Consider the following 12,349-nt stretch of genomic DNA (forward strand, 5'->3'; position numbering starts at 1 on the left):
GAATTCACTTTACTGGATACGTCCTAACTTCTGCGTTACTACTACTACCCAGGCTTTATGTATTAAAAGGTTTTTATTTCTTGAAAGTATTACTTTGAAAAAAAAATTGGGACTTGCGGGGCTGATTAACGCTTGCGCTAAATACTGCCGCTTTCACATAACGCCCGCTTTCAGTGCCCCTTGCAACTAGACTGGACGAGCAGATACGAAAATCTACGTGCAAACGGTCACTAAAGTGCATTAAAAGAAGAGTGAAAGCAGCGTGGAAGCAGCCGCGTGCCAGGCGCTGTACAGCCCCCCATTGAATCCTGCCCTCCGGTCCCCATTGCGCGCAGTTCCCTTCCCGCCCGGCCAGAGGGGCAAGGCAGGGCAGCCCCGCCGCCGCCACGCCAGCTCCAGCTGCCGCCTCGGGGCGCGCCCTCTGTGCGGAGGCGGCAGGATGCCCGCCCGGGTCCCTGGGGCCAGGGAGGGAGCGGGCGTGGCCAAGGGCGGCGGGTGGGGCGGCCGCGGCCAGGCGAGGGAGAATCGGCGCGCCGGCCGCACAACGGTTTCTTCCTTCCTTCCGCACTGACTGCGCGCTCCTCGCTGCCGCCGCCATGCCCAAGTGTCCCCGCTGCGAGAAGGAGGTCTACTTCGGTAAGCAGGGCTGGGGAGAGGGCGCCCGGCCGGCGGGATCCTTCTCCTGGCTGGGCAGGCGAGACCCGAGGGCGCTTCTGCCCCGGGAAGGCTTTGGAGGTGGCGGGCCGGGGCTGCCGCCTTTGATCCGTCAGCCTGAAGCCGGGCAAAGGCTCCCACTTCTTCCCCGCGGAGCGCCAAGCATCACTCCCACCAGCAATTCTCCTCTTTTTGAGGCGAACCGGCAACTTCCAAGCCCTAACCCGAAACTCTAACCACTGCACCATGCTGCCCCTCGAGATGGGCTCCTGCCGCAGAGCGCCTCTCCCGGTTCTCCTCTTCCTGCGTTACCAGAGAAGCCCCTTGCAGAACGCGACGGGTTCGGCGCGCCTCTCTCCCCTCTTCCGGGCTCATCGGTCCAGGGGCTTTCTGACTACAGATCTCAGGAGGAACCTAATCAGGGACTTCCCCATGTCAGTGGGGTGTAGGGGTTTGAGTGTTAGACTAGCCTTTGGGAAACCGAGGATCGAGCGCCCCCCCACCCCATGAATTCCATTGAGTTGCTCCTTCTCAGACTGACCTGCCACGCAGGGTTGTTGTGAGCATAACATGGAGGCAGAGAGAACCGCTATGCCTCCCTGAGCCCCCGAGGGCATACAGATGAAATGAACAGCAGGATATGAGCTCAGTGGCACCTTAAGAGACCAGCAAGGCTTTCAGGGTGTTTATCTTTCAAGAGTCAGAGCTCCCTTCTTCAGATACAGAGAGGAGGGGAGGAGCTCCTTGAACCTTTATTATGTATCCCTGTATAGTGGGCAATAAAGGCTCAGGAATATCCACTCCTCCCTGTACCTGAAGCAAGACGCTCTGATTCTTGAAATCTCATACTCTGGAAATCTTGCTCTTTTCCAAGGTGCCACTGGACTCAAATCTCACTGTTCTGCTGCTGATCAGCTACCTACCTGAAAAAATATATTTGCATCCCTTGCCTGTTTTTGCAGTGAGAACAAACAGGTCTGAAAATGGCACCCGGTGGGACGATGGACGAAAGTGGGTCTGTTGCCAAGAAAAAATGTTAAATCAAGTGGGGTGAGAGCGGGGCTTAGCTCCGCTCATCTGTATTTTCTAGACCCACGCTTGACATGAAAGACCTAGCCACTTACGTGTTTTGTTAATGTATTTTATTTAGGTATATGAACTCCACTTTGCTCCCCAACGACACATGGCTGGTGTTTGCCAAAGATGTAAGGCAGGCAGGTGCAGGCAGTCTCCTCCAGGGTAGCTCTTGCTTTTACTGTTTGCGAAGCAAATGAACTAGAAATGGGAAAATTGGGCCCCCACCCTTCCCTTGGACAGTGTTGTGAGTGGCAAGGCTGCAGTTTTGTTCACATGTTGCTGGAAGGAAGAGGGAATTGACATGGACATGTGTACTGGGTTAAGGCCTGATCCACCTTCTGCAACTTCGTACTTAAGGTTAGAAGCTGAGGCTCAGTCCTGTGTTCTGAGGTAAGAAGCTCCGCATGTCCGGCCTGAGAGAGCCCTCCCTGTCGGGAGCGCATTTGAACAGCCATGCCTGCCGTGAACTGTTGCCATAGTTTGGCCCCAGCTGCTGAAACGGCTGGCAGATACGGAGCTGCCACCTCAGGAATTCCTCTCTACTCTGTTTGTTGACTCTCCAGGGCAACGGGTTTAGCTACTGTGGGAAACAGGATGCTGCCATGTGGTGGACCACTGGTCTGTGCTGGTGGAATGCCTCTTATGTGCTTCAGAGCCACTTGACCTGAACAATGAGATAAAACGGTGTAACTTACCCCCATCAGTGTTGAAATAAAGCACAAATCCAGTGACAACCTAAAGACTTAACAAAACGTCATTCCATCATGCGTTTTCATGAGTCAGTCAGGGCTCACGTCACCAGAGGTGTGGCGTATACATTGATAAGAAATATACACACTTCTATGGATTTGGTGAAGTGAACAATGACTCACCAAAAATGCACAATGGGATAAATTTAATTAGTCTTTCTGGTGCCTCTGGGAACCCTGTTGTACAGTGTTGCGCAGGTGTAACACAGCTAGTCATTTCGGATTAACAGTAAATAGTGGTTTCTTCACACTTCCTTGCTGCAGATGCAAGATTGCAGTTAGGTTGCATGCTAACTCATTTGGATTACCTGTTACCTTTTTCATCGAGTTGCAGCCAGTTTACGGGTGACCCTGTAGGATTTTCGAGAGGAGAGGCATTCAGAGATGGTTTACCATTGTCTGCCTCTACATAGCGACCTTGGACTTCCTTGGTGGCCTCCCATTCAAGTACTAACCAGGTCCCAGCCCTGCTTAGCTTCCAAAAACGGATGGGATCAGGCTAGCCTGGGTTAGGCCCAGGCAGTTAACTATTAAGAGCTATTAAATGCAGAGCGGAAGAACGCCTCCTTCCAGCAGTCTGCCCAGCCCTTCGACCCTCTCTGGATGCCAGCAATGGTCAGCTATTCTGCAATTCCTCAGTCGGAGAGAGTGAGACCAGTTCCACTAGCCTGTCTGGCCCAGCTTCTACCTTTCTTAGCAGCAAGGCCCCCCTCCTTCAGCCTGCTTTCTTGCGCTGCTATTTTATATTTCCCCTTTTAAAGAAGAAACAGAGAGTGGTAAATATAATCCATGAATAATTATTGCTCTCGGCTGTTTTTTTTTACCTGATAACTCTCCTAGATTAGAATTCCCACTTCATCATATGTGGGAACGGTCAGAAAGAAATTCACCAGAATGATTCGGGGTAGAAATGTAAAAATTCTTGAAACTTGGAAGCCGCAAGGGACCCATCTTGACTCCTCTAATTTTGTATTAGAAGGGGGGAAATGGGTGTGTGTGTGTGTGTGGAAATTTGAAAGCTTAATTTTACTGTTTTGGAGGCCACAAACTGTATTTTGTATAGCTGAGTAGAATTGTACAATTTGGTATATTTGTGACACTTTTAAAAATCATGACTGCCTTTATTTGATTAGAACAATCATTACAACCATATCTAATGCTAAGCATGAACTGCTGAACACTGCAATCCTAAACAGGGATACTCCAGTTTAAGTCCATTGATCAATGGACTTAGCCTGAAATAACCCTGCATGGGATTACATTGTGAGTATATATTTCATTTCTGTCTCTTGCGCTCTTCGCTGAAAGCCCTCAAGTCAGTTTGCAGATGATTACCACCTTAGTTTTTGCCAGTTAAGAAAAAAACAATTGAAAACTGAAATCGGAAGTTTTGTACAGCTAGGTGGGATTGCCAGCTTTTCTGTTCTAGCTTGGCTCCTGCATCATTGCAAGTTGATTAATGGACAGTTGTTGGGCCAGCACAGTTGTTCGTCTCATGCACATGCAGTGATGGGAAGAACCGCTCTGCCCACGATTTGTCAAGAGCCTTGGGAGAATAAGAGAGTTGGCAAACCCACCCATCTGAATTGCTTTCAGCAATGGGTGGGCTACCACCCATTTGCCCAGTAGGATTTGTTTGTGATCCCCCCAAACCTCATCTGTCTTCAATATGGGATTCCCCCACTTTCTGTATAGTTGGGGTCTAGCAAAAGGGTGGAGGTGTGATCATCCTGGTCCCTGCTGGAATCTTGTAAACCAGGTGGCCAGCATTTTGAATGGCAGGCAGGGAAGGAGAGGGAGGGAGCAAAGGCTGCCGTGATAGGTGGGAGTGGATAGGGCACAGCAGTGGAATGGTGCGTGGGTGATCACCAGCCAGGAGGACGGGCGTGTGGGGTGGCCAGTCAGCACATACGGCTCATCCCATGTGAGTGTGTTTGATGGCGCAAAACCTCAGCTGTGGCTGGGATTCCTTCCGATTTCTACCTTCAGGCAGGGCTTGAACAGGGAGGGGCTTGGGTACGCTATACCTGATGGCAACCCTTTCACCACCATCCTTCTTGCCCTGGTATTGTATATATATATGACTGATGTTGGCTCCAGGACTGCTGGCAGCTTCCCAGGGCACAGTGCTGTTGGGTGTGGTTCTCAGGCTGCTCCAAAGGGAAATGTGATCTCTCGGGCAGCTTCTTTCTATTTTGTGCCAAAGGGGAGCTTTGCCATCTTCCTCCTTGGCAGGGTCCAAGGCTTCTTTTTACCAGATTGATGCTCTTCTGCGCAGGTGCCCAGGGACCGACCAGAGTCCAGCTCGCAGGGTGCGACCAGCTCGATGGGATGCCCAGTCCTTTCTCCCCTCCTACACTGGGTGGGAATCAAACCTTCCACATCCGCCTACAGTGCGGGAGACCAAAAAGTCCTGCGCCTCTCCTTGAGTCCCAATCCAGAGCTGCAAACGCTTTTGCTAATTCAGCAAGGGCAGCCCAACAATTGAGGAGCTGTCGTTGGGGAGACGGCGTGGATGTGTTTCTGAAGGCAGGGCTCCGCATTCCCCTTCTTGCTACATTAAAATCTGCGTTCCCTCCTGCCCCTTTGCACAGGTTTTGAACAACTGGCTTGGCTCGCTCACCTGTTTATTCCCTGTGATTGCTAGGAAGGGCACCCCGGCCAACTGTTTCTTACTCTCCATGGTGCTTAATTAGGTGTTCCTCGAGTATAGGGAGGGGAGGCTTTAATTACAGCATTTCTCTCAGCTGCAAAACATGCATCTTAATTTTTTTTTAAAATCACGATAGTTATATCCCAGTTGTGCAGTGAGGATTCGGAGACAAAAATTAAGGACCAATCTCACTTGCTACAAAGGAGGGGAAAAGGAGTGACCAAAGCCTCCCTGCCCAGGTGAATGAATTATTGGGCTGCAGAAAGAAAACCGAAGCCTGCATATTTAAAGGGGCAGGAGCCCTGGGCTGCCACAGCAGCACAATGAGCATTCCCGTTTGGTCAGTTGGCCTTCCCATGCTACGTTGGGGGGGGGGGGGGAATTGCCACAAATCAGGCCTGGAAAAACTGCAGAAAATGCTGGCCTTTACATTGTTCAGATCCTCCGTCAAAGCACAGTGAACAAATCACTGTGATTCTGAGCTGTGAACGGAACAGGAAGCCGAGCCTTCCTGGCTTGCGAGGGTCCCTTCCGGTGCCACGTTCAATTTCATTGTTTTTCCGTAATGGCGAACAAATCGGTTTGCAGTTAGAATAAGTATAAGCCTACGGTTGATTAACTATATTTTTATAGCTGTCATGAGGTTAATATTTTTAAAAGACTTGACACTGTTTGACCAGCCTGTTGGCAGCTATTTTTTTATTGGGGGCGGGGGTCAGAGATTGAGACCTGGGCGTTGCTGTGAAAAGCTCACCGTATCCCTTTTGTCAATATTTGTGGCTCCTGAAAGAAACGGCAGCTCGTAATCTTGCCTTTTGTACCAAGATTACCGAGTGTTTGTGAGTGTCCAAAACTCGGTGGGAAAGCAAGTGGATCGTATGGCTGCTGTTTTGAGTCACTGTCTCTGGCTTTTGCCTGTTGTAGTGTGTGTGTTGGGGGTGAGTGGGGTGCTCCGGCTGTGGCAGGCGTGCCACAGCAAATTCCTATGTTGTTTGGTTCGTGCTTGCACTCTCAGCTGGGAATGAAGCAGATGCAGGTATCTTTCTTCAGCTGTCGAAGCAGAATGGAGCTGTGGCTCAGTGGAAGAGCATCCGCGCTAGCCCCAGAAAGTCCTAGGTTCTATACCCTGGCATCTGCAGTTAAAAAGTAACTTGAAAGGCTGGAGACTGGAGAGCTGCAACCGGTCAGAGTAGACAATGCTGACTTAGATGGACCAAGGGTTTGACTTAGTTGAAGGAAGAACATAAGAGAAGCCATGTTGGATCAGGCCAATGGCCCATCCAGTCCAACACTCTGTGTCACACTGTGGCCAAAAAACCAGGTGTCATCAGGAGGTCTGCCAGTGGGGAAGGGACACTAGAAGCCCTCCCACTGATTGCCCCCCCCCCAACACCAAGAATACAGAGCGTCACTGCCCTAGACAGAGAGTTCCATCTATACCTTGTGGCTAATAGCCACTGAGGGACCTCTGCTCCATATGTTTATCCAATCCCTTCTTGAAGCTGTTTAAGCTTGAAGCTGCCACCACCTCCTGTGGCAGTGAATTCCATGTGTGTTCGATCTGATAGCAACGTGTGTTCGATCTGATAGCAGATCTGATAGTGTGTTCGATCTGAAGCTTTGTGTGTTCGATCTGATAGCAATGAGGCAATGGCCCAGTGGTGAAACATCTGCTGTGCATGTAGAAGGTCTCTGATTCAATCTTTGGCATCTCCAGTTTAAAGGGTCAGGTAATAAGTGACGGGAAAGATCTCTGCCTGAGACTGTGGGGAGCTGCTGCCAGTCTGAGTAGATGATGTGGACTTTGGTAGATCAAAGATCTAAATCAGGAGGCAGTTTTGTGTGTTCAGTTTGATAGTAGTGAGGCTGCGGCTCGGTGGTGAAACATCTGCTTCATCGTCACGTCTTCTGCGCAGTCCCACATGGGAACTGCGCATGTGCCGGTCAATTTGCACATGCACAGTTCCCATGTGAGCCTGCCCAGAAGAACACTTGATGAACAACAGTTACAGGTAGGTGCAACCCTGGTTTTGCATGCAGAAGGGCTCGGGTTCAGACCCTGGCGCCTCCAGTTTAAAGAGTCAGGCGGTTGGTGATGTGAGAGACCACTACCCAAGAAGCCAAAGAGCTACTGCCAAAGCAGTGATCAATCTGTCAGGACAAAAATAGCAGGCAGCTTTGTTTATGTGGAGTGCCAGTTCACAAAATCAATGACTGTTGTGCTGCTTACTAGGAGAGCTGCGGACCCTCACTGAACAGACTTGCCAGCGTAGGTGGGCTTCAGGACTGAGTGGACATTGGAGGCTCCTCTTTCCCTCTTCAAGTGCGGCTTAGTGGTTAAAGCAGTGGACTAGGATATGGGAGAGTCCAGGTTCAAATTCTTGCTTTCCCATGGGAGTTTGGGCCTGTCACACTCGCTCCGCATAATCCACTGCACAGGGCTGTTGTGCGCATAAAAAAAGAGGACAGGAGAACAACGCGAGCCACTTTGGGTCTGCGCTGGGGGGAATGGAGGGCTACAAATGAAATGAAGTTTTTAAAATAAGACTGCTGCACAGCAGAGAGACCAGAAGGGAATGTGTTTTTAGGGCATTTGACCTCTTTTAATCCACATCGCTTATTTGTGTTCTTGTCATGGCAGCTGAAAAAGTCACCTCCCTGGGGAAAGACTGGCACCGGCCGTGCTTGAAGTGTGAGAAATGTAACAAGACCCTGACTGCAGGTGGCCACGCAGAGGTACGTTGAGGGCTTGAGGTGGGCGTGGCTCACTTACAGAGCATCCGCTTGGCATGTGGAAGGTCCCAGGTTCGATCCCTGGATTTTCCAGTTAAAAGGCTCAGGTACTAAGTGATATGAAAGGCCTCTACACAAGACCTTAGATAATCCCTGCCAGTCAAAGTGGGTAATTCTGACACTGATAGACCATGGGACTGGTTCAGGATAAGGTAGCTGAAACAAGGGACTCTGGCAGAGCATCTGTTTGGCATACAGAAGGTCCCAAGTTCAGTCTCCAGGTAAGAAAATTCTCAGGTAGTAAGTGATGTGAAAGACCTGTACCCAAGACCATGGAGAGTCACTACCGGTCAGAGCTGACAATACTAACCTTGGTAGACCAGTGGGCTGAATCAGTGTAAAGCGGTTTCATGCTAGTTTTCCTCACATGTTTTCTGAAAATTTATCACTTCTTCTCAAAACGGGGGGCCGAGAGGCTTACAAAATATAGGCAAATGTATAAAAATAGGAATAGTATCATCAGCCCATGAGAAATGACGTAAAGCATCTCCAACAACAAAGCCTCATTGTGTTACCAAACCCTAAATCAGAATATCCAACATCCCTTTGAAATAAAGCTGGGTCTTTTGCCGTCCAAAAATCAGCAGGAAGGGTGTTGCCCTTACCACTTCGGGTAGCTCATCCCAGAGAACCAGGGCAGTAACCCAGAAAACACGTTATCAGGCTGCTGATAAACGTACCGCCCTGTGGGATAGTGTCACAAGCAGGAGAGGGTGGTAGGAATGAAAGCAGGACACAGACTGATACCATGTCAGCAGACTCCCGCCCCCCCCCCCCCCCCCCGGCCGCCTAGATCCTATTTTCATGGTCACACATCCAGATAGCGTTTTTTCCACTCCTGATCAGATACTTTGGAGTCATTTGCCATTAGCACAAATCATTCTCATGTGGGTTGAGTGATACAAGCCGAATCGACTTGTGCTTATTGGTGGCAGGCAGCCATTAACCACCGGCAGGATGCGGTCCGTGTGCACGGCAGCTTCTGAACTGACCTTCAGTCAAGGATTTCTGGTCAACCGCCTCTTTTTGATGCTTACGCGACTTTCCAGGGAGGCAAGGCACGTTAGTGGCCATCAGCATTCACAGCTAAATGGAACCTCCATGTTCAGAGGCACTCTACCTTTGAATGTCAGTTGCTGGTAGGGGCAACATTAGGGTAGGCCTTGGTTTCTGTGGCCTGTTTGTTGACATTCTGTGGAAACTGGTTGGCCAGTTTGTGGGTGCTGGACTAGACAGGCCCTGGTGTGATCCAGCAAGGCACTTCTTATGTTCTTACTGGTGTGACAACATCTACTTGTAGACTTGGAATTTTCATGTTTCTCTACTAAGAAGCCTCTTTTCCCCCCGGTCCTTAACTGTACTTACTTACACAAGCAATTTATAGCTGATTCTCCTACCCCACCCCAAGTTGGTAATCATATTTTATTGCTGCTTTTAGTTTTTACTATTAGCAGATCACATTGGCACACACACTTGAGCGGGACGCCCCACATGAATTGTTTCCCCCAGCAGCTATTTGGCTGCCAGCAATGGCTGCATACTCCCACCTCTGTGACTACTTCAGTAATGTTAGCGGAGGAGACAGCGCATGAGCTCACAGGCCGTGGAACAAAAGCTAGCTCTATTCCTGGTGCAAGCTGGTTGGGAGATTCAGAAGAGGGGCTGTGGCTCAGTGGCTGAGGGTTCACTTTGTAAGTAGAAGGTCCCAGGTTCAGTCTCCAGCATCTCCAGTTAAAAGAACCAGGTAGTAGGTGATGCGAAAGACCTGGACCTGAGACCCAGGAAGCCAGCTGCCATTCAGAGCAGATGATACGGGCCCTGACAATGGGTCTAACTCGGGATAAGGCAGCTTCATGGGTTCAAAATCTATTTCTCCTGCCAGTTTGTGCAATGGAGCTGACCTGTGGTTTTGCGTCTGCTTCGTTTTCATTAGCTAATAACTATGATTCTCAGAACCCTGACTGTACTCCACCCAAGAGGTCCTGTGGTTGATATTTCTCCTGAGTTGTTTGTATTTATTTTTGCAGCATGATGGGAAGCCCTACTGCAACCACCCTTGCTACGCTGCGTTGTTTGGGCCGAAAGGTAGGAATCTTGCAGGGAAAAGTTGTGATGCTGGGTATGGATTATCACCCAGAAGCATGATCTTGTTTATCCCTGAGTGCAGTGACGCCAATGCTCCTCTTGCTCCCAAATGATCCAGGAGGGACAGCTTGATAAGGGAGCTATATTGGATTCCAAACAGAGATTCAAGTAGCAATCAATCCTTATTGAAATGGTCCTAGACCAGCATAAAACATAACAGCAGTCATAAAATTCAGGAGCTCAAAAGTAAAAATGATTATAACATGCGAGACTAAAAAATACCATGTTGGCATTTCATCAGTTACTTTTATACCTTTCTTAACTGGCGGACTATATAGGCTGCCGTGAAAAACTTCGCACTGCACACTGTAACCATTGAGTTCAGGTAGAAATCCAAAGGAGATCCAGAGAGGACAGCATGTGGAAAGGGACTGGGCACAGCAAAAACTCAGAGTACACAAAGCAGGAATGGCTCAAGATCCAAAGCTGAGCACGGGTTAGAGTAATGATAGCAGCTCTCGGTGTCAGGTCCGACGTTTAAAAGGAAGAGAATTTTGGATTTCCGAGGCTCGGAAAGAAGTGGGGGGGGGGGGGTTCAAGTGAGGCCTCTGGATTGGTTGGGGAAGAGGTGGAGAGGTTCCCAAGCTGAGGAACTTCTCCGCACTACAGGGTAGAGAAGAAGAGCGACCGAGGGGATGTCCTTGTTTGAAACACGTTCCATATAAGGGCCGATTCCAGACGGGCCTCCCCATCCCGAAACGTTGCGCAGAAAACGCGAAATACCGATATTTCGCGTTTTCCACGCAACAATGCGCGACGTTTCGGGATGGAGAGGGCCGTCTGGAATCGGCCAAGGAGTGGAGGAAGGAATTAGCTCATCAGGATGACAAGTGTAAATTTTTTCTGGAGTAAACATAAGTTAAGTTACATACTTCTTGTCACCCAAGGGTTATTTTGTTAGGGGAGACTATGGTAACACCACACCTAAGAACACATCTGTTGAACCAAAATATTTCGTACAATAGGCCAGGAGTGACTAGATCAGTTTCTCTCTGTGCTTTCTTACCGAGTGAGGCTTAACCTTTCTGGACTTGTCTGCGAAGCCCCTGTACCTTCATCGGACCCAGCAAGACACTCCTACCGCCCTGCTCACCTCCTTTGTTTAGCAAATATCCCAAGCTAGGACTTGCAGGAAAGTGACGTTGACTTTCCTAAATTTACTTGACCTCATCAGAAACCAAAATGATGGTAGTCTTTTCAGTGCCTACGCTGTTTTCCCCCCTAATATATAGAAGCAGTGAGGAGTAGAATTTAATATGCATCTTGGCTGTCTTTCAGGTTTTGGCCGTGGAGGTGCTGAAAGCCACACATTCAAATGAAGCTCAGGTAATAATAATAATAATAATAATAATAATAATAATAATAATAATAATAATAATAATAATAATAATAATAATAATAAAGCTTCCTCTGGATCTCAGACATGGACTGTCCAGAGTGCCTGTCGAGAGACAGTCTGGTGTCCTTAAGTCTTCCTTGCTCACAGCATTCTCTTTTCTTTCTTTTTAGAGCGGGAAGGATGGGGTTTTATATGGATCCTGGCAACTTCACAGGCGGCATTATACCCACAATGCATTTCCCCCCATAGCAAGCTAGCATTTAAAAAAGGCATTTCAAAGACGAATCGTGCTGAATGGCTGGAAGATTTCCTTTTCAGTTGGAAAACATGACAGGGTGGATAAGCATTTGCACTTACTTGAGACCGGACAAGTTTGCTAATAATAACAACGTTGAGCTTCCTGGAAATAAGGAATCCCAGCCAAAAACCCCAAGCCTGCTTTTAGACCCTATTCTCGAGCAATGGTGATTCTGTGTCTGTATTAAAGCTGGAATGAAAGATGCTGGCTGCGGTCTGTTTTGTTAGCAAGTAGGGCATGCAGATTTGTGGTTAGTTCGTAAGAGATTGTTTCATCCTAGAAGCTCACTAACGAAGCCTCGGGAGTCCCTTTAGGATTCTCACATGGATAGGATCCTACACATTTCCCCCCGCTAAGAATTCCATTCAGATTCTGAAATCAAATGATATGCTGTAGCCATATTTCAGTCCAGTTGATACACGGACTAGGACATGGGTTTGGCCATTGATCCCCAGTGTGGTGTCTGTGGATGCCATGGTACCTACTAGTGGGTGTCCTGGCACAAATTTGCTTCTTCGAAGAGTGCCTCTTTCTCAAAGAGCCAATCCTGGCATTTTCTCCATCTCACTGGAGTAGAAAGTGCTTCAGAAGACCCCAGGCAGTGTCAGCTTTGGCTTTCAGAGAGCACTCAGTCAGAAATA

At 48.9% G+C, this 12,349-nt stretch overlaps 1 protein-coding gene across 1 annotated transcript; it reads left to right on the plus strand.

Moving 5' to 3' along the window:
- The first annotated feature begins 492 nt into the window (after positions 1-492).
- Positions 493-11,904, plus strand: CRIP1 (cysteine rich protein 1). Its single transcript, XM_054981789.1, has 5 exons — positions 493-636; positions 7,775-7,869; positions 9,954-10,011; positions 11,350-11,397; positions 11,581-11,904. The coding sequence occupies exons 1-4, from the start codon at positions 597-599 to the stop codon at positions 11,388-11,390; spliced, it is 234 nt and encodes a 77-aa protein (XP_054837764.1). The 5' UTR covers positions 493-596; the 3' UTR covers positions 11,391-11,397; positions 11,581-11,904.
- Positions 11,905-12,349: the final 445 nt, after the last annotated feature.

This window comes from Eublepharis macularius, chromosome 5, assembly GCF_028583425.1.
Source record: "Eublepharis macularius isolate TG4126 chromosome 5, MPM_Emac_v1.0, whole genome shotgun sequence".
Lineage (NCBI taxonomy): Eukaryota > Metazoa > Chordata > Lepidosauria > Squamata > Eublepharidae > Eublepharis > Eublepharis macularius.